The sequence below is a fragment of the Sciurus carolinensis genome, chromosome 11, assembly GCF_902686445.1.
Source record: "Sciurus carolinensis chromosome 11, mSciCar1.2, whole genome shotgun sequence".
NCBI lineage: Eukaryota > Metazoa > Chordata > Mammalia > Rodentia > Sciuridae > Sciurus > Sciurus carolinensis.
This window is the reverse complement of record NC_062223.1, coordinates 96,925,796-96,944,209: the sequence shown is the minus strand read 5'-3', so window position 1 is coordinate 96,944,209 and position 18,414 is coordinate 96,925,796. Positions and strand designations below refer to the sequence as shown.

General features: G+C 36.7%; 1 protein-coding gene and 1 pseudogene across 1 annotated transcript in view; both read right to left on the bottom strand.

Moving 5' to 3' along the window:
- The window catches only part of Cep57 (centrosomal protein 57), a 40,797-nt gene extending 22,872 nt beyond the window's left edge, over positions 1-17,925 (bottom strand). Inside the window, exons 1-2 of the mRNA XM_047516737.1 lie at positions 17,641-17,925; positions 11,988-12,144 (exon numbers count right to left, since the gene is read on the bottom strand). Coding sequence (XP_047372693.1) covers positions 11,988-12,144; positions 17,641-17,685 — 202 coding nt within the window. The 5' untranslated portion in view covers positions 17,686-17,925. The remainder of the gene's footprint in view (positions 1-11,987; positions 12,145-17,640) is intronic.
- LOC124958380 (Fanconi anemia group D2 protein-like) lies at positions 761-4,990 on the bottom strand (annotated as a pseudogene).
- Positions 17,926-18,414: the final 489 nt, after the last annotated feature.

Sequence of the window (18,414 nt, the reverse complement as noted above, 5' to 3'; positions counted from 1 at the left end):
CCAGCTTCTTCCACATAGCAAGAATCATGGCTACCATGTTTTTAAAATGAGCTTTTTAAGTTTTAAGTTGATAAATTCTGGCTTAGCTTTTTGGATAAAAGTCCCAAGGAAGATAGCCATTGTCTAGGTTTCAGTTGAGTGTCCACTATGAATCAATTAGCAAGATTTGTGAAAGGGTAAAAAGAATAAATCAGAGTCATAGCCATGTTAAGGTAATGAGGAATTCCCAGGAAAAGAGGTGTATAAACTCAGGTTCACAGTTCGTAACAGATATGTTTTACTTATATACTAAAATATGATAAGCATATTTAAATTAAAAAAAACATACCTTAGTGGTTTAAAAAAGGTTAAACTCAGTTGATATAAGAGGACATTAATCTTATATCTGGACTCTTTTCCTGTACGTTTTCATACTTTCTTTTCAGCTTTTTTTTTTCTTTCAGATTTCTAATATGTGTACGTCTGCTTTTGTTACAGTTAGATTGTAGTCTCATTGACAATGCCAGCAAGAATAAGCTAACTATATATTATAAAACCTATCAGCCTCCTCCATGAGGTCTTTTATATTCCAGGCATTAAAAAAATTGGTGAATGAACAAATTTCATTAATGAAAGGAAAAGTGTGCCTGGTGTTGAGTAAAAAAGATCTGTTTCTTTAAAAAGCTGGCACCTCTCCGTGACATACAGTTTACATGGAATTTCATTTAAATTCATGCTTAGGCAAAATGGTTCTGACTTAATTGATAGGAATACAAACATTTTAAAGATGTCTATAACATGGGAAGGTGGTGCCAACATTGAAATTTATAAAGCTTTCATTTTCTCCATCACTTGCTTCATTTTCTTCACCATCCTCTGTTGTTTTGCTCTTAGTGATCTAGGATGACATGCCACTCTCACTCTCATCTGCTGTGCTCTCCTGGGAATTCTGGGACAATCTCTTCACCCTGCAAGTCTGTTTTTGAGATTGCCCAGCCAGAAAGCCTCTCTGCAACTGCTGAAGACCAGCATGGCTTTGACTCTGCAAACTAAATGCTCCAGGGTCTTTTTGAGCAAAGGCACATGTTTGGTGGGTCTCATGTCCTGGTGAATCTTGGAATGCCCACATGGGTGGTGAAACAGCCTCGTGTCCAGCTGGAAGGTTTCCAGTAAGCTCAGCACATGATCTGTGTTTTCTAAAATTGAAGTTTAGGAGCAGCATATGCTGCTTCAGAAATGCTTCCATACTTCAAACATACAAGCAGAACTGGATGACTTATCAAATACTTTCATCAAGTTGATGGAGATACTGTCTCAAACAGCCATGTTCCAATAGAAGAGCTTCTCTTTGTAAATCTGTTGCCTGTCTGCTGCTGTGCCGGCCTGGAGAACATTCACTGTCTTCTCAAGTTCAGTCATCATCACAACAAAGTAAACAACAAAGGTGTGCCTTGTCAGTGTAGGGAGTGTATAGGAAGATGCATCTTTTGGAGATTTGATCGGTTCTGGGACACCAATGCCAGCAATCTCCTCTATGGCCTGCAGAACATTGTGTGCTCCATATAGATGCAAAGCATAAAATGCAGTTTCTCATTAAAGATGCTGCTCTTCTCTTTCTCCCCATCTGACCACACCTAATAGAGGCACTGTCTGGCCAGGGAAGCAATATTTTATTTCTTTGGAGCAGAAGCTGTAGATTTCTCCAAAAGGACTAGCAAAAGTCTGATGAGGTAAAAACCACACTGAAAACTGGGAATGCTGGAATGAAAATTCTGCAAGTAATTGAAACTCTGATTGACCAATTCTTCCAATGACTGCTCATGTTCTATTTGCTTCAGTTGGCTAGTGAGGACCTTGAGGGCTGAGTATAGTAAATGATTTCTAATGTGAAAAAAATCTTCTCTAAGCAAAAAGTCCATGAAAAATTTGCAGTAGCCTCTGATAACAGGAAGTCATTATGTGGTACTCTTGGAACCTTCACTCCTGGTTCATCAACTTCACATGATCCTCAGGAACTAAGTACTGGATATAGTTGTGAATATTCTTCAGAAGGTTACACATTGGAGTCAGCAGTTGAACAACACAATGAATAATTTCTGGGGCAGGCCTCTGATGGAGACGTGAGAAGACAATATTCTGGTTTCCTTTATTCTTGTGAAAGGGGTTTCTCTTGGTAAAAGATGGTGCGCAAGCATATTACCTAACTTGTGGGAGAGATCTTCCAGCAAGAAAAGCAGCTCAAGGGGCCCAAGCTGCACAACTTCTGTAGCTTCAGTGTGCATTTCAGTATCTAAGATGAATTTGGTAACAAGTTTACAATGCAGAACACAGAAGACCTCAATGTCCACCTCTAGGAAAAATGCACTGTAATTCTATAGCGACACTGATGCCTTTTCTTCCTTTCCTGTGATCTCCTTGCCTAGCTGGCTTCCACGAGTCCGCACAGCATCATATTGTGAATTATCCTCTTTTGAAAGTGTTAGGGGAGGGTGATATGCTGCCATTTGCTTTTTGCTTCCTCCTATCTTTCCTCTTTTTCTGTTTTTTGCTAAAGCAGTAGAACTGCTATGAGGTGTTACATCTAAAATTACCAAGTCAAAGTTGCAAGTGGAGGAACAGAGTCTGGGGTGACTGCCAAGTACTTTTCCCTTCATCTCAGGTGATGTTCGTCAGCAGAAGGCATTTACAACCTCTCAGAGCTAGCTGAACATAAGAAATGAATGAACACTCCTTAAGAGACAGACTCCAGCTCCTCTCCAGGTTCCAAGTCAGTAACAAATATAGGACAATCTAAGAGATCGTCAATCTCTTCCAGATTTCCATCATATTGTCTTGCCACACAAAGTCTCAATAACCAGAAATTGGGAGCCAGGCACAACAGAGACAGTTTTTGGTCTGGTTCCTGTGAACCCTTGATCTTTTGCAAATTTCTAGAAAAACAGTGGCAGGAAGTTGATGATGATCCCATCACGAGTATCACATTCTTCCAGTCCATAGAAAGCTTTCACAGGAAATGGAAAGTCACGTTATGGAATAACACAGAAGTTCACTACAGAGCAACTTGGAAATCACTAAAGACAGTTGGTCCAATTCATTCTAAGGTTTCTGAAGTCAGCTCCCCTTCTTGGATTAGGTTGGTAAACCCATAATAAAGTACAGAGGTTCAAGAAGACTGCTCACTATAGGAATCAATCAACTGCAGCAAAGAGGTCACCCGTGTATACTACTCATTGCTCAGGTCAACTCTCCTTTGGGTCAAAGTAGATCCATTTCTGTCTGTTGCCCTGATACCAGCCATGGTGATAGCACCAATACGTTCCAATAAGTTTGTATTTAAATATGGTGCTAAAGAGCTGCTCTCGTACCACCAAATGCATGTTTTCCTGGACATGGCTGCTGGTTCATGTGTTTGCTAAATGCCAGCATGCTGAGAATTATAGAAGAGTTTTTGTAGTTGCAGAGGGGACATATTATCCAGATAATCTAAAATGCCCTTCACAAAGACAGCATTCAGTCTCATAGCAGATGGGTTTAATCCTATCAACTCAAGGAGGACATTCAATGCAGTATCAATTTTCATTTCATTCCCACTGCAGACATGGGTCACTAGGGCACCAACTGCTTCCTGCTGGCAGTAAGTGACAAAAAACTTCAATGAGTATTTGTATAGGAGACTATCAAAAAATATATATATTCTGACCTTGAGAGTGGAACAAACTCTGAGCCAGCAACAGAATGGATGGACAAATATCCTTCAGAACCAAATAATGAATATATAAAAGTACCATGGAACAACTGTTCGTGAAAGCAGTCTGACTGAATCTTATTTTTTAGCACACTCTCAATGTTCTTCTTTGTCTGAGTATTGGTGTTATAAAAGATGAAAATCACTGCAGGTTGAAACTCTTGTGCTCAGACCCTGGGGCAATATTTTCAGTTGCCTTAAACCAGGCTTCCAAAATGATTTTCTTATACGTAACAGTCAACTTTCAGATATCAAAGAGAAGCATAACACAATTTGGACTGTTATCATCTTGATATTCTGAAGAAATTGCTTGTCCTTTACTTTCCAACTTGATTTGGGAAGCCTGAAACCATGATGGCCAAAAAAAAAATGCCGCAGATCCAACTTCTTCAGAAGCTCAGAAATTACCTCGAGTGCATTGGGGCTATTGTGGAATGAAGCATGAACTTGATTATCACAGGTAAGTCATTCAATCTGACTGAGGATAGCTCACCCATCACCAACTGGTGGATCTTAGATAGGAAGTTTGGGTCAAGTAGGAGGCTGAAAAGGGCATCCAGGATTGGGACAGTGAGGGGAGTAGTCTCCATTAATAGGTCACTGAGTTCTTTCCCCACGTCAGCATGCTGGGCATCCCCTAGAATTTCAGGTAGGCTGGTAGCAGGTACGCTGGAGTGAGACTGATCAGCTGCATGATCTTGGTGGTGAGGTCCTTGCCATCCACAATTCTGTCAAACCATTTTAGTTGACTGAAAATAAGGCATGTTGATTCCATCACTGCTTTCGATTTTGAAAAGAAAATACTGGCAACTTTTCACAAATAAGTTTTGATAATGGCAGGCTATAATATGTCAATTCCCAATAGGCAGTTTGATGACACTCTTAAGAGTAAGATGCAACCATGCTGGTTTCCTCATCATGCAGACATTCACAAGACAAAAAGTAGTTCCTGAAACTGTCATGGTCCTCAGTATAAGATTTCAGGCCATCAACAAATTCTTCCATCACTTTGGCATAAGAAGGATGTTTCCTCAAGAACTGAAATAGCTTCTTTGGAAAACTTATTTGATCCACAGCTAGGTGACTGATTCTCTTAAGTTCTGATGTCTTAAGAAGTCTTACAAAGACAATGTTATTTTCTTCAACTTCCTTAGGAGCATAAGATTCCTTTGTCTTTTTGGAAAGTGGCTGCTTCCTGACTTTGGAGCCATCTTCCATCAGGGTCTCTTTATTCTCAGATTTTGACAGTCTTCTTTTGGAAATCATTTTCAGTGAAGTCCACTACAATTACGCCCAGAAGTTGGTGTTGCCCCTCACTTTCGACTACCCCACCTGGCGAGGTCACTCTGGTTCCTCACATTTTTAAAGACCACTTGTACACTTGCCTTTCCTGTTCTTGATTGTTTAATCATCCCTTGCATGTTTGTAAAACAAAAACATTTCTCTTTACCAAGCTAGTTCATTGGTGGAAACTAATTTATAAATTTCAATCATTTGTAACTAAGTTTATATTATCTGTACTCTGTTTTCTAAGTTCTTTTAAAAAATAAATCTGTTAGCAGATAAATATAATGGTTTCATTCTACCAATGGCTAGTTATATATTTAAAAAACAAACACATATGTACATAAACACGTCCCTGAACACATTTCTATAACAAAAATGAAACTGTAAGAGAGTTAATAGAAGAAAAGGTAAATTTTACTTTAAATAACCTTATTTTCTAGTTTCCTACTTAGGGATTTGGAGCCAGGTGATTAATTTACCTTTTGTATCTTCATTTCCAGAGTTATATTTAGCATATATTTTCAGTTTCATATTTACTTTTCTTACGAACTTATCTTCTAAGTTAAAAGACATTCTAGATGACTAAGTGATGGATTTTAAGTTTTTTTTTTCCTTAGAAAGGTCTAAGAGTGAGTTATTACTTTTTCTTCCCTTCTATTGCCCTGTATTCTATGAATTCATAAACCACTGTGCCACTTATATTCAAATTACCTGAAAAGACCCTTGATTAAAATATGATATAGGTAGAAATGAACAATGGACAATTCAGAAATTTAAAACTTCATATAATGGTAAGAGAGATGGTAAGGAATATATATTTAGAACAAGAAACAAACTCCATACTACATCTTATTTGTTTTTATCTATCAACAGACTTTTCAAAGCATACATAAGATTTAAAAATTTTATCCTCCATTATTACCCACAATATTTCTTCAGTCTAATGCTCTCCCAACTGCACTATTTCAGCAGCCTACCCACAATATTTCTGAAAATGTTTCAATTTCAATATATTTTGACTAGTTATACATGAAAATGAAAATGCCTCTAGAAAACTAGATACAAAGAGATACCCAGTGTTCCTTAAACATTAATCTTCCCTGAAAAATGAGCTTCTTAGAGGAGAGAACCTCTTATTAATAACTGAAATTCCAAAGCTACGTACTATATGTGGCACAGAGTTGGCATTCAGATCTTGAATAAACAAATACTGAGAAATCAGGTGCAGTGGTCCACATCTGTAGTCCAAGCTACTTGTCTGCCCTTGCTACCAGGGAGGTTGAGGTAGGTGAATCACTTGAACCTAAGAGTTGGAGACCAACCTAATCAACAGAGTGAGACCCCACCTCAAAAATAAACAACAACAAAAAAACCCCAACGAAAACAAAATAACTAAGGGAAAGTCTGTATGATTACTAATTTAGAATATCAATTAGAAGATTTGTACCAATCCATTCTCTTTTATCCAAGAAAACTGAGTTTCAACTTAGGAATTCATTCTTTACCTAACATACTATCAAAGGTTCGCTAATTTTAAGCTGAATTTGTTTTGGAAAACAAAGCAAAACAAACAAACAAAAAAGCCCAAATGCCCAGGGCATAGCCTATACATAAAGAAGATAATCTAAGTGAATATTTTGAATGAAAGTCAGAGATTCAAGAAGATCCCCAGGTGATTCTTACATGCAAAGTTTGAAAATGCTCTAAATGACTTCTGGAAAACACTAAAAAACTGGAAGACTTTCTACCCACTTTTTAGGTCCCATCTGTTCATTCATTCATTAACAAGACTACAGTGTATGTTGGGGCACAGTAAGCCCAATAGATCTTACTGTTACCTTGTTAATAAAAAAAAAAAGTTTGGCCCATTTGTTGCTGGGAATATTGCTATCATTAAAATATTAATAAAGAAGAAAAAACTCAGCAGATCTGTAGTTTTCATCTTTGATTTCCCCAATATTGCTGTCTTGGTAGCTCTCTAACCTACTGGTACTCTTCAGTTCACTATTTAAATGATCTCTTTCCCAGCTCTTTTTTCTCTTTAGTTTCTAAGAAAACCCCCTTCACACTCACATTTTATTCATGAGTTTCTCTGATGATACCTGAGTTCATTAATGCAGTGTTCTTTATTATACTTCAGATTTTTAATTTTCATTTGCTTAGTATTCATCTTCATCTAATTCATATGGATCTTCAATTGAATATAGCCAAAATTATATTAGCATTCCTTGAAATACACAATCCTGTAAGCTATTGTAATAACATCATTAATACTCTACACTAGCGTTAGTTAGCTTTGCGTCACTGTGATGAAAATACTTAGACAAGAACAACTTAAAGGGAAAGTTTATTTGGAGCTTATGGTTCAGAGGCCTCATCCACAGATGGTGGACACCACTGCTTGGGGCCTGAGGCAAAGCAGAACATCAATAGGGGAGGGGCATGGCAGAGAGAAGCTGCTCCCCTTCTTATGGTAGCCAGGAGGCAGAGAGGCAGGTAGTAAGAGGACACAAGGAAGATAAATCCTTCCAGGGCATGTCCCCAATGGCACATCTCTCCATTCATACCCCACCTGCCTCACCTAAGTACCCAGTCTGTCCACTCAAACTTAGATGGACCAATTAGGTTACATCTTTCACAATTCAATCATTTAACTTCTGGACATTCCTATGTTTAACACAGGAGTTTTTGCAGGGCCATTTCATATTTAAACCACAATAAGTAGAAACCTAAGAGTCAAAGCTTTTTTCCTCCTGTTTAAATAAAATATGCATAACTCTTTTCTTAGTCCCCTGCTCTCTGTCCCAAATGCTGCTACTTCAGTTTAGGCTCATTTCTGATATAAACTTCAGTATTTTTTGTTTTGTTTTTTTGATACCAGGGACTGAACCCAGGGTTGTTTAACCAACAAGTCACATCCCCAACCCTTTTTATGTTTTATTTTGAGACAAGGTCTTGCTAAGTTGCTGAGGTTGGCTTTGAACTTCTGATCCTCCTGCCTCAGCCTCCCAAGCTGCTGCAATTAAAGGTGTGTGCCACCTTGCCCAGCCAGTTCAACAAACACTGATAGACCACATTTGGTGTGCAAGGTATTCTGCAAGATGAAGTAGATAAATTAAGAAAGTCTCTGAATTCAGTGAGCTATATATCAATCATCTAGATTCTAGAACAGATGCTGCCATCTACATTCTTCCCACGCTTGGTTTAAAAACAAAAAAAGAAAGAAATTTGTAATAGAGCACTATGGATATACTCACTTCATTTATAACTGTGGTTCTCAAAGTGTGGGGCATGGGTCTATGATAGGCAGGATTTGCCAGACCTTTTCAGGGTCGACTGAGATAAACACTATTTTCATAATATAAATAGAACTTATTTGCTCTTTTCACTGTGTTATTGGTTGTAATGATAATGCAAAATGATATTGGGTAAAACTGTAAATGTTTAGCTCAAATACAGGCAGTGGCACTTAACTAATCTTAAGCATTTCTTGTAAGGAAAAACAAGCCACTATGTCCTCATGAAGCAGTAAAAAATTATATCTTGATCACTAACTACACATCTTTTATTAATGCATAACAAAAAAGAGATCTGCACAGGAAGGGTGATGGTCTTGAAAAAGATCTGTATGAAGGTTTTTAATAGTGAACTTAACTGAAACCATTCAAAGTTCAAAACAGATGAATGGATTTCAGTGTCACAATTTACAGAAAAGTTAACCAGCAGACCTAACCTTTTTGTTTGACTAACCTCTGAGAACTTGTCTACCTGAATATTTTAATTGATAAAGGTGTTTGTATGCTTATGGCATACAAATCCTACTAAATTCTACCATACTTGTCTACGTAGATCATTTAATGCTAAGAATATGATTTATAGTGAATCCCTACTCCACTTTGGGGATGCTGGACTTTTGGTAATTGTGACTGGCTGAACAAGTACAAAGTACCTTTATGACTAATCTTTAAAAACTCTAGTCTGGGTCATGTATGTATGGCCTTTCCTTGGCAAAAACACTTCACTTGTTGTGTAGCTCACTGGTAGACATGTATTCTGTGTGAACTCCAGAAGGGAGAATTTTGGAAACCTCTATCTACAGTTTCCCAGGGTTTTACTGGTGTGTCTTTTAACAACCTCTCTCCCCCAGTAGTCTGATACCTTTTAAGAATTTCAACACTTGATACAAACCTCTTTATAAAAATACCATAAAGATGATAAAATAATGTTAATTAACTAAATGGTTAAAACGAATGATAGGATGCTACACATCAGAATATAACAGTTAAAGACTGACAATCTAAAAAAAAACAAAAATTATTATGACATCATAGGTTAAAAAGAACAAAAAATAAATAACTGAAGCCCACAATGGATCAAAAAACCCCTTAAGTTCCAGTTATAATTTCTTATTTAAAAATAAGCACAAGTGGCTGTGGTTGTAGCTCAGTGATAGAGCATTCGCTTAGCATGTGTGAAGCACTGGGTTCAATTTGCAGCACTACATATAAATAAATAAAATAAAGGTCCACTGACAATTTAAAAATTTTTTTAAAATAGACAAAATAACCATGGAATGGAACTCTAACTCTGTAGCAACATAAGACCTAAGAATTACAAATTAATCCTTCCACTACAATATTATATCTAGTTTTGACCTTCACATCTGTGAAAATAAAATATTAAGAGTACAGCGAATTATTAAACAATGAAAGACTCAGAAAAATTAAAGGAGAGGTGAATTTTTTCACAGAGCAGTCAGCAAAACTTTCAGACCAATATGCTAGCAATAAAGCTAAAATCTGCTTGCATCACTAGTGATTTTAAGGAATATGAAAGAAGGGGGAAAAAGGAGATGGAGAGGAAAAACAAGAGAAACAACATGCAAAACTCTAAGTTTGTTTTACATCTTCAGAATGTATCATGGTGAACTATTTAAAAAATGTCTCAGGATAATCATTAAATTGTATTGTACAGTTGGCCTTCAGCATCCATTGGTAATCCAATGATTATCCAATCCAATGATTTTCAAGACCTTCCCATCCCACAACAGATACCAAAATCCAGATGCTCAAGTCCCTTATATGGAATGGTGTAAATTCACATATAACCAACACATATCCTTCCATATACTTTAATCATCCCTAGCTTGAATACTTATAATTCTTAACAGAAGAATTTAAATGCTATGCAAATAGTTATTATAATTCATTAAGGAATAATGACAAGGAAAAAAGTATACATGCTTGCTACAGATGCAAATTTTTCCTCAAATACTGTTGACCAATAGGTTGAATCAATGGATTCAGAACCCACAGATATGCAAGACCACTGTACTTTTACAGTGTTTTCTTGCATCAATTCAACAACACCTGCTTTACAAAATGAAAGACACCAAATCATCACCCTCTTCATATCGCCCAAATTGAAAGCTTTAAGTTATGAACAAAGGTTTAAGAGATTTCAAAAACAACACTGAGGAAGGCAGAGAGGTATAAGCTGGAGAAGCTAGAGGAAAGAAAGACCTCTTGAGGTAAATAATACATAAAGAATACTGACTTTAAAAAACAAGTATAATTCCAGACAAAGAAAATTTCAGTACAGGAGTACACGGGAAAGTCTTGCAAACCTCAAGTTAAATGATGTGATAGGCAGAGTGGAAACCTACTCTCTGACAACTATGGTGAATATCTTTCAGAGATGTTATTAAGGTTATGGATCTTAAGACACTGAGATTATTCCTGATTATCTGAATCTAATCATGAGTAGAAAATTTTCTCCAATTATGGATAGAGAAATGTAGCAGCAGCAGAAGTCAGAGAGATTTAAAGCATATGAGACCTGATTCATTGTTGCCATAGAAGACCATAAGGAAAGTGAGGAGGAACAAAGAGCCTATAGAAACAAAGACTGGTCCTCAGAGCAGGAAAATGGAACTTCAGTCTAGCATCAAAAAGGAAGTGAATTTGGTCAAGAATATAAATGTGTGGAAGCTAATCATTCCTAGTGTCTCTAGTAGAGAATACTCCCAGTCAAAACCTCAATTTGAACCTTATCAGACTATAAGCAGAGGACCCAGAAGGATCCACTCAGGTCTCTCACCTACAGAAAACTACAACCCAACAAATTTACATTATTTAAAGTGGTTAAATTTGTGGCACTGTGTGTTTGTTTATTTATTTATTGTGACTGAATTTAACCCAGAGGCCCGCTACCACTAAGCCACATCCCTAGTTCTTTTTACTTTTGAGACAGGGCCTTGTCAAATTGCTGAGGCTGACCTTGAACTTGCTTTCCTCCTGCCTCAGTCTCCTAAAATTGCCAGGGATTAAAGCTGTTCATGGCATTTTGTTAAGGCAGGCAAGAAAACAAATACAGGTACAAGTATGTCACAATGTATTCCACTATTATGTGTGTATAATGCCAATTAAAAATTAACTTAAGGGCTGGGGATATAGCTCAGATGGTAGAGTGCTTGCTTCGCATGCATAAGATCCTGGATTCAATTCCCAGCACTGCCCCACACCCCCGACACACACACACAAAGCTGAAACTTTGTTAATGTGAGAGACATAATGGATAATGACAAATGCTAGTGACGTTGTCAAGTGGGGATGAGAAGGAGAAGAAAGGCATGGGTATTTGTTAGGAGTATACTAGAACATACTAGACAACAGGTAAGAATGTGAATGAAATCAATGAGAATAAAAAATAGGCTTTTGAGTTACTGCAGAAGTAAAAACACAGTCTAGGATAGTGACTGATGTTGGAGATGACAAACCAGTGAGGGATGACTCAAAGTATTTTAGCTTAAGTGATGTGGTAGATGATTACAAAAAAGCATTATATTTTTAGTAGGCTAAAAACAGGCAGTAAAGGGAAAACACATATTCCTCAAATTTTGAAATAATGGAGGACAAAATGAACACTTTTAAAGCAACAGGTAAATACAAGCATCTTTTTTGTTAAGGTTTATTACCTCTACTATTGCTTTCTGGATAGGCAAGTGTAGGCTTATTTGGAGAGCGACGTAGATCACTATTAAGGAAAGGCTTATCTGGTGGATATGATACATATGGAGACGAAGAATGGCGAACCACACCCCGATTAGACCTTGACGGTTCAGCTGAGATGTTCTGAAAAAAACAGAGAAATTACCTTGCAAAAATTGAAACCACAAACTCATGACTTAAAAATTGGAACCGTCTATATATTCCTCTGATAAGAGACAACAAGAAGAAAGAGTCCAATAACTATACACAATTCAACAATTATTTATTTTAAAGAAATATAACTTTAAAAGTGTTTCATATTTGTCTAAATGTAGTCAGATACAAACACTACAAAGAATGCTCTCACAATCTAAATACACTGTATAGAAAATACAGCACTCAATAAATGTGGTACTCTACAATAAATAATATTGTATCTTAGGTATAAATAATGAAATATACATTCAGAAAAGTAAATCTTTTTACAGAACCAGAAATTGCTACAAATGATTGAATTATTCTATCCTCAAACTCAACAAAATAGTTCCTAATATTTCTAGTATCCAAAACCTCAAAAAGAAGATACTGTCCTTGCCTCAAATGACTTATTTTAAGTAGAATACAGTGAAATAATCAGAAAACATTAAGGTTTATTAAACATTCATATATAAAACTTTATTTCCACACCCTTCATCTGTCATGGATGGAATTCTGTCAAATTTGGGATTATGTTCCATATGACATGAAAACTATCATATTATGTCAGAAAATGATGATGAACTTTGTTTTGATTTCCTGATGGTATAGTGGAGAATATAATCAAAATTTGAAGGCTAAGGCAGAAGTTGTGACTATGATTTGTAATGCTCAAACATCCATTTTTCTTCTTTGAACTGCCACACAAACTAAGTTTTTGAAGTCTTACCTTTGGAGAACTGTGCATTATAAAGTACTAAATAATCTGTGTTCAGGAAAGTACAAAGGAACAATAAATATAATAATAAACAACCCCTTGGGACTAAAGGCTATCAAAATATGCATATTGAGATGTTATTAAAACTGAAGATTCTACTTTTATGTTAGAAACCATATAAATTCCTAGTTGATTTACAAAAGCAAATATAAAACATATAATTGCTGTGAAAATGAGAAGGTAAAACAAAATGATCAATGTAGGGGGTATACTAGGAATGAAAAACTAGATTGCATTATAACATCTTTTAATGTAATCCACCTCATTAAAGGAAAAATCCACAAGCTCAACAAGTGTGAGAGCATTCAATAACATTCACACTCCAACAGAGAACAATTTTCTTAAGGCAATATGAAATTGTGCCAAAAAACATGGCAAGCATACATAATTGTGCAAAATTTCACACATTCCATTTAAAATCAAGAATAAAACAAAGCCCTCTGCACAACTTCTAGCTGATGTTGTACTGCATCTCCTAAATTGCATATTGTTATATTGAAAAGAACAGATATTACAATTGAAAAAGAAGAATCCAAACTTCACAGATATGACTGTTTAAATAAAAAAAAACAAAGAATACTAAATTAGAATTAATTTGAACTTGGGAAGGTTGCTGGGTAAAATTCATGTACAAGAATCAGTAATTCTATACACTAGTTGGAAAATGCAACTTAAGAAAGCATAGGTCATACAATAAATAAAATAGTAACTAGAATTAATGTTTGGAAAAAAGATTTGATATCCTAAATGTATCAATTAAAATCCAAAAACAAATTCAACTATTTCTCTTGAAGAAAAGCAGAGACCAAAATAATTAACATTTCTCTTAAGGAACATAGAAGATAACTGCCCTTCACTCTCAACTAAATAGGAAGGAGAATCACTAAGACAGTAAGTACCTAGAAAGAAAAGACAAAAACAAAACCAAACAATAACAACAACAACAACAACAAACAGAACAAAGCACCCTAACAAACCAATATACACATGGAAATTAAAGTACTCACAGATCTAAAATTGTGAACTTTTAGGAAAAGGTTAACTTTCTAAGAAGTAGGTTCCAGGACAGTTGCTTATCTTAAAAAAAAAAAAAAAAACATTAAATTAAATAAATTTCAAGTCAATTAAGAGTTTAAAAGGCTCAACTTTAAAAAGAATAGAGAATAATTTAGAAGCATACCGTAAAGATCTTGGAGTGAAGGAAGAATCTCTCAAATCACTAATTGTAAAAAAGAATGACTAACAAATTTTACCACATTAGTATTAAGAACTCTTATTTAATGAAAAAATACCAAAGAAAAGCAATGATGTTTTTGGACTAGTCCTACCAGAATGAGGATTAAAATCCAGAACACAAATGAGAGTAAATAAGAAAAAAAACAATCCAACAGAAAAATAAGCAAAAGATATGGACAGGCATTTCATGAAAGAAAAATACACAAAAAACTAGAAAAGGTATGAGACGAAAAGGTACATCCTTACCAATGATTAGGGAAGCATACATTAGAAAGAAAACAGGATAACATTTTACAATCTACCCCTTCGAAAAAATTTACAAGTGGAATAATACTACCCATTAAAGAGGATACAGAATAAAGAGTACTATTGGTTGGAATACACATAGGTACAATTTCTTTAGAAGACAATTTTGCCTTAGTAAGCCAAAGTTGTACATGCTCTATGATAAATCAATTTCACACACAGGTGTACCTACTAAACTATTTTCATTTTCTCATTTTTGAAAATGACAAACTATAAACTATGTACACATTCTATAAGCCTGTATTGAGATCTAACCCACATGACAATCTGCATGTCGCCCCTCAAACTTTTTGCTCTGCATTTGGCATATTTTGGTTGACATATATGAGGCAAACCTAGTATTGCACAAACATATTTGAATAAGACCTTGTAGACTCCTAGAGAACAATACAGAGACCCCTAAAGTTCCCTAGATCACACTCTAAAAACTGCTACTTTAGAGAAATTTTTGCCATGTTGAGCAAATAAGGATCACAAGATCATTATAATATCTAGCAAACAAACAAAAAACCCAAAGACCCCAAAGCCCATCAAGATACTACATAGTACTATAAATGAGATGAACTCTTAACCTTGATGTAACTTCATGCATCACTTTGCACATTTGAAAATGGAAATGTTAACCCCACAAAGGTTACTGCAAGGATTAAATGACTTAATATATGAAAAATGCTTAAAATAATTCCTGTCAGTACCATGTAGGTATTACATATATTATGGTCTTAAAAAGTATAGTAGTAAGGGAAGGAGGAATGGAAAGATTAAAAAGAGCCAGGAAGACATTCACTTTATTATCCTCAAAAATAAATCTTAAATGTATTTCATATTATAAAATCTATGATATACTAAAAAATTTTTGATGGAAATTAATATGAGGCTACTGTGTTGCTTGGTTAAAGGGCCTGACTAAAAAGCTTAAGACAAATTAGGTGATTAATTTATGAGGTCCAAAGTGACATAAGGGTGTTACACGTGGGTTAATATTAAGAGATGAACATAAAGACATTTTGCTGTTTTCAATACTATGCTCTTTATTTAGTTTTAATTTCATTAAGCCAAATTATGTTGTATTCCTGCTGTCACTTACTAGTGAGTTGATAATACAGCAAACAATGTTACCTGCTGTTGCCAATCTTGCTGTTGTTGCAGTGAAAAAAAGACTTCTGGCTTTTGTGTTGTCCACAAAGTTTAAGATTTACATGGTAGCTGCTTTTTTTATTTGGAAAAAACCCTTGCCTCGAAAAACATTTATTGTAACTAGTTCTGCATAGGGTTTACCAATAACAAACACAAATTGTTAATATTCACAACCTTGAAACCTTAATGTGAGTAGTCTTCTGATTTCACACTGTAGTTTTTAACATAAATTTTTATTTGTTCTAATTTGTTATACATGCCAGGAGAATGCATTTATACATTTTGATAGATCATACATATATGGAGTTAGTTGTAAAGTCTTTTTACGTTATTATTTACTATCAGCTGCTTGCTAAATTCTTTTGTAAATGACAGCTTTATTTCTAATGGCACATTTATTAAGTAGGATCATTTCTTATGCACTGAGAAATCAAGAAAATTTAATGTTTTTTGACAAATAGGAGCTTCCAAGTTAGACATTTTGATGCAAGTTAATTAAAATTGTTGCACTCTAATTTGTAAAGATTTTAGCATACTCTTGGTATTTAGAATCCACTTAAAGCTGAGTTTAATGCATAAAGATATATACGGTTTCCTAACTGAACATTCTGGAAGGATTTCTGTTAAAAGTTACCATAAGGACCAAGGGTTGACTACATCTCAGTGACACTGCTCAACCAGCTGGCTGAATTATATACAGTGTGACTCAATTCACTCGTTTGGTCTCCAAGCATTACATTTTGAGAGCAACTTGAAGAGCACTCCTCTCCCCAAGTTTATTCAATCACACTCCCTATATAATTCATTTATCTGACATGTTTCTAACAGTTCCTCTTTATCTTACATTTTTCTTCTCTAATCATTAAAGAACTATTGCTTCACTCATTCATCATGTACAATGATGGTGGGATTCACTGTGGTGTATTCATATATATACATAGGAAATAATGTCAGATTCATTCCACTGTGAATGACTTTATGACATTTGCCACTAAATGGATGGGTCTGGAGACTATCATGCTAAATGAAATAGGCCAGTCCCCAAATGTTAAAGATCAAAATTCTTGCAGTGCCTTCTCCTCCTATTTTTTGTGACAATTACAACTCCTTCTATACGTAGCTAGCTCCATTTTCCCTTTAGGAAATCTTCTCTAACCTACACAAGAACTGCTAATCATCCTCCCCTTGACTACTGAAGTTAATGGTACCTCTTATAAAACTGTACTCTGTAGTAATTATCTATGCATAGCTTCTCTTCAATGCTTCACTCCTTCAGAGTACGGTTTTTATCGTATTCACCTGTGTAACTTTAAAGCTTAACAGTCAAAAGGCAGTGAATATTTGTAAGTGAGCTCCAGTGTGCATTTTCCAGAACACTGAGTTCAACACTTCGATTACAAAAATACCAGTGACTAAAGCGGCTGGTAACTGTCGTGGCGAAAACAATGTTTACTATCTCTGTGGACTCTCCCAAACCGTACTTCCACGTTGCAGCCTGACAACATCGTGGGAAGCACGGGCTCTGGCTAAAAGATCACGCAACAAAGTTAATGAGATGGGAGGCAGAGGCACTGCGAAGAAAACAGTTCGAGCAATAACTAAAATGCACACTCGAGAGACTGCGCACTACTCGGTGACTACCTGGCCTAGGCTAGTTTCCAAGAGGGGCCGTTACACTCACGTGACTAATGGAGCTGTTTTCGCAGGCCAGGATCTGCCAAAGCCCAGTCTCAGCAACACTGGGCAACCTGGCCTGCTAGGCCAAAAAGCGAATGAAGGATGAGAATGGATACACACCAGCCGGCTTCAATGGAAGCTAGAGGGTATAGCTTTGACTTTGGAATAGTGGAAACCTGCGTAGCGTGGGGCCATCTACCCCGTCCTCCGGGATGGGGTCGGAAGAGGAACCGAAAACGGCCTGAAACGTGGAAATGTAAAAAGGCGCTAGGAACAACCTGGAACCTATTCGAACGCCGATTACTTCTTACCGAGAACTGAGAATCAGAAACTGCAGAGACCGACGCCGTCGCCATTTTTCTGCCTGCCCAGCACGGGCCTCCGCAGCTCCGGGGCGGCCTGGGTTCTCTTCTGCTTCAAGACTCGAGAGCCGCCCACCAGGGGCGACTCTAAGCCGAACCCTGATGGGAGGGGTGTGGGTGCTGGTGTCAGGTCTAAACACCCCTGCCACACACCCCACAGGGACGCCCACGCTCTGAGCGCACGCGGAAAGGGCAACACGTCCTAACAGACGTCTTCTATAGCCAATCAAAAAAGCGAACGTCTTCCTTTGGCTGGAGAGAATTCGCCTCTTCCTCGGTGACGTCACAAGTAACGCGCAGCTGCGCCTGCCACGGCCCAGTAGCGTTGCTGGCTGCTAGGCGACTCAAAGGATTCTGCAAAGGGATTCTGAAAAGGGAATTCCTTCCCAGGAGGTAACGTGAGCCAGGGTTCCTGTTGTTGCCAGTGACAAGTGAATGGAATGATTGAAGCAGAATAAACACGAACGGGAAGTTGAAACACTCCATCAGTTCCCTTGGATTTAACGCGCGAGAGAGCGTGAGCTTGACTCGGGACGCCTCTCCAGGTGAAGTACTGACTTTTTGGCCAGTAGCAAAATTAGGAGGGGCTTAATGATTTGGTCCAATAGAAGTCGAGTGAAAAAGAGTAGACATAAAGGATAAACCATCACGAACATTTGCCCAAGTTGACTGGGGCGCCCTTACCCAAACCTAAGACAGGCGGCTGGTACCTGCGGCGACCGG